The sequence below is a fragment of the Morone saxatilis genome, unplaced genomic scaffold (assembly GCF_004916995.1).
Source record: "Morone saxatilis isolate NCDOM2014 unplaced genomic scaffold, NCSU_SB_2.0 Contig9, whole genome shotgun sequence".
Classification (NCBI taxonomy): Eukaryota; Metazoa; Chordata; class Actinopteri; family Moronidae; genus Morone; species Morone saxatilis.
The window spans coordinates 21,807,115-21,811,201 of NW_023340268.1; the positions used below are offsets into that span (position 1 = coordinate 21,807,115).

General features: G+C 43.5%; 1 protein-coding gene across 1 annotated transcript in view; it reads right to left on the reverse strand.

Annotated features, from left to right (window-relative positions):
• gatad2b (GATA zinc finger domain containing 2B) overlaps positions 1 to 3,590 on the reverse strand; it is a gene marked incomplete in the record, with an annotated part of 16,012 nt that extends 12,422 nt beyond the window's left edge. Inside the window, 1 exon segment of the mRNA XM_035681323.1 lies at positions 3,211 to 3,590. Within this exon segment, the coding sequence (XP_035537216.1) occupies positions 3,211 to 3,590 (380 nt within the window).
• Positions 3,591 to 4,087: the final 497 nt, after the last annotated feature.

Consider the following 4,087-nt stretch of genomic DNA (forward strand, 5'->3'; position numbering starts at 1 on the left):
CTTCCCATGGAAAAGTTGGGATTTATAAATGGGACAAAGTACGGAACCTTTGACCCATGCATACCAACATTTTGCATCTTGCCAGGCTTCAGTCTGTGTGTTTAAGGCCAAACTATGGTGGTACTGGACCAACCAGTGTCCACTGAGGAAGAACTGGCAGCTACAGGATTGTGACGCAGTGAGTAGACACTGTCTGTTGCTGCTGCTAGCATCATTGGTTAAAGTTTGCCTGTGATAGACGCTGACAGACAGATGGTTCATTCAATAACTTTCAGAGCATTTTTTTAAAAGTGCATGCCCTTTTCCAAACTGTTTCCGATGACTTCCCCGGTAGTTCTGTGTAACAAACCACATGGCACAGTCAGGTTATACCATAAGCACCTCTCCATTTTAAAACCAACCCAATCTGAAACATTTTTGCCTGTGACTTATTATTGAACTATTACTGAACTAATAGCTGTTGGCTCACCACCACAATCCCAAACCCTCAGAGTGCAGAGAAGATCGCCGGGCTGTATGCCTTGTAGCGCTGCTGAAATGCTAACAGTGATGCCAGGATGTCTCCTGTGGCACCTTCTGCACAGTCTAACGTTTCCTGATTCTTTCCCACCTCAACCACATTACCTAGATGATGGAATTATCATCAGTTATAGTAATTTGTAAAATTGTTACACTATCATTACATTTATCATTAATTAAACTCACAGTTGAATGGCTTTTAATTCAAGAAATAAAATGCATTTTAGAGACACATCATCAAATCCTCTGCTGTGCCATGACCTGCCCCACAACTCTGTATCCAAACAATACTATTATAGATTTTGATAGCAAAAATATACATTTTAGATCAGGTTTTCAAAGTAACAGTAACAAGAGACAACAATTGCGATGAACCATTCATTTTGATTTCAAAGAGTGAAATGATCAAATCACAGAGCTGTCTTACCAAGCTGTGAGCGGTAAAGGTTTTAGGCCTGCAGTCCTAGCCAGTTACTGTCTGTGAATTACAAACTCTCGGCTGCTGTCTGGTTAATAAGCCCTGTGCACATCTGTGTCGCTACTGTTTAGGCCCAGCCAAAGGTAGCTTTGTCAAGAAAGAACAACCACTCGGTATCATTATGATGTAAGAAAGGATAGCAAGTTGACTGTGTGGCTTTGCTGTCTGTCTAATGGTTAAACAATCCCACTCACTGCATCACATCACTGTCAGACGGCTAGTGAGGAGCGAGCTTGGTAGATGTCATCAAGTGACCAACAGCTGGAGGACAGTGAACATGATTCAGGGCTGTACAGAAACTCATTCTGACTTTGAAGCTAATGTTAGCTTAAGCAAATGCAGTGCAGAGATGTAAACAGTCACCAGTCACATGTGTGAAATATTTTATTTGTCATTATTAATGGTAAATAATTATTTATGAGTATATTGTTATCCTACTATTTCATGTCAAAATTCTGTGGAAAAGGTCTATCACTGAGCCTCCACAAATTCCACGGGTGAATACTTCGAGAAGGAAACGGCAAACCACTGCAAACTGAGTTATAACTGACTAATCTGTGTATAGGTGTGTCTGGTTACTTTGCTGCAGTATGGCGGTTATTGTGATCCAGATACACACAGTGGTCCTTAGTCCTTAGAAACACCAGGCAGACAGGTGAGGTGACTTTCAAGGACAGTAAAACGACAAACTGTCAGGAAGCTACTCGTAGCCCAGCTCCACCCACTGGTTAGTCCTCTTTCAGGTAGAGGGGGACTGCGTGAATCAGCTGCTGAGCTGATCAATAGGCCTTTTTCACAGAACACATGTTGACATGACACAACAGTAGGACAGTACAGGTGGAAATAATCCAACAAATGAGGTCTGAATTCATTTTCAGGGAGCTGTTATTGTTCGCTGGCTCCCTGTCACAGTACTGTGGCTCTGAGTAGAACATTGTTAATGTTATTAGTAACACCTGTGCTTTTCCTACAATAACAGGTCCAAAGGTCTGCTGGGAAAATGTCCTGTTGAATGAAAACTTATAGACTGCTGGCACTCTGTGGCACACTGTTGGACACTTCTGCTTTTTACACAATATACTGTATTTTTGGTAGCATGCTATTTTATTCTACTGGGACAGGTATCTTTAGTAATTTGGCCTAAGACACAAAACTACCTGAAGAAACACATCTTTAGATAGATACACATCTTTAGATAAATACACATCTTTAGATAGATGCACATCTTTAGATAGTGGTGTAACGGAACGCAGTTAATCTGTGACAGGGTGCCTATCTGTGATGCAATATGTAAGGTAAAGTGATTACAGTATTGGTAGTTTTAGTGGCATTTCGAAGAATGAAATATATTTTCATGATTATCCAATAATATTGATGATATCGTGGCCAAGACCACGTAATCTCTCTCACAGAGAGTGCTCCCGTCTGCCCCTAACGTTAGCCTTTTAGTTACTTTGTGGGGGGCTCCACAAAGCTAAGATTATAACCCGGGGTGTAAATTATTTTTGTAACATTCATTGGTAATTAGTTACACTACAAGTTACTGGGGAAAGTAATAATATTACTGTAATATTATCACTAACAATGCCTTACTGCCCAACACTGATGACTGGGTTATAGGGAAGAGATTTACATGCCTTGCTTTCTCCATTAAGTTAAATCCTGTAGGCTGTCACTTTGGGCGTTTTCACTGTTGTAACTGGGAAACTGGGCATGGTTGTCATCATAGAAACAGATCATAAGATTGATTGATGCGTTTTGCAACTTCATTAATATGTGCTGCCTTCCCTTTGACACACAGCTCTGCTCACTCACCGGAGCAGCTCATGTCTCTGCCTGTCTGTGGCACAGCAGCCCTCAGCGTTGATGGGCTAACACTCGTGTAACCAATCAGATGTGGGTAGCACACTGAGTGAGACTACAGACTGAGAGAGGCGGCTAAAAAGTATCCAAACTGTGACTAAAAACCTCAAAAAGAGTTTTATTTTGTGTTCCGTTGAACCCTTATCTGTACATTTTGTCATCTGATAACCCATTGTCCTTTGACTAATTACCTACATAGATATGTCAAGATAACCGAATTTTAACTTTTTCCAAAGAGGACTTCTAACCCTGATTAACTCCAATCCCACATATAATCCATGGATTCTGGATTCTTTCCTCTCTGGTATAGGGACTTTGATTAGACCGCTGTGTGATCACTGTATCCTCACCATCTTCTCCCAGCGCTCATATCCACCGGCTCATCCAGCATGTTCTCCTTCCCATTCTTGCTGGGTCCAACATGGCCACCATGGCCTCCCATCCTCAGACTCCCATTCAGCTTCTCCTCATAAGCGGCGCCCATTAGGCTCTGGTGGTGGAGGGTGCTGGCCCCGGGGCCCTTCCCATCTCCCAGTGGCCCCGCCACCTCCAGGGCTGCCAGGTCGGCTAGGTCCTTGCGTTTGAGTAGCGCCAGCATCTTGAGGCGCTCCATGGCCTCGTGGCCCTCCATTTTGAGGCGCTTGGCCAGTGCCTCCTCTCGCTCGCTGGATGACTCCAGGCCTCGCTTCAGCAGGTTGAGCCTCAGCGCCTCCTCAGACATCCGCTCCATCCTGAGAGAGAGAGGAGGGGGACAGAAGGGTTAGCAGGGCCACAGCAAGGATCTCAAACTGGATTTAGATCAAACACTAGGGCTGTGAACTGCCGATAAGTATTACGATACAGGGGTTACAATTTAGTATATTGCAAAACTGTAAACAAGGTGAACTGCAAAATAGTCGTAGTCCCTGTAACATCCAACATTGTTAAGTCCGACTGCTGCATGGCAAACAAGAGCGGGGAGCGTTCCATATCTGACAGCAGCTGAGTCAAATGAAGATTTTTAACTAACCAATATGACCCCAGTGACCTGAGAATGGGAGCAGTGAGATGCCAGGATGCAACAGGGATAAATAAATAATCAGACAATATGAGCAGCTGATGGTAAGCTCATTCAGATGGAAGTGGGTTAAACGCAGCGGGCTAAGAATAGCCTGGATCTCTGTGCTTGACGGTGACAAATACATTTGAGAAATGTTTGATGCCTCCGAGAGTGTGTGTGTGTGTGTG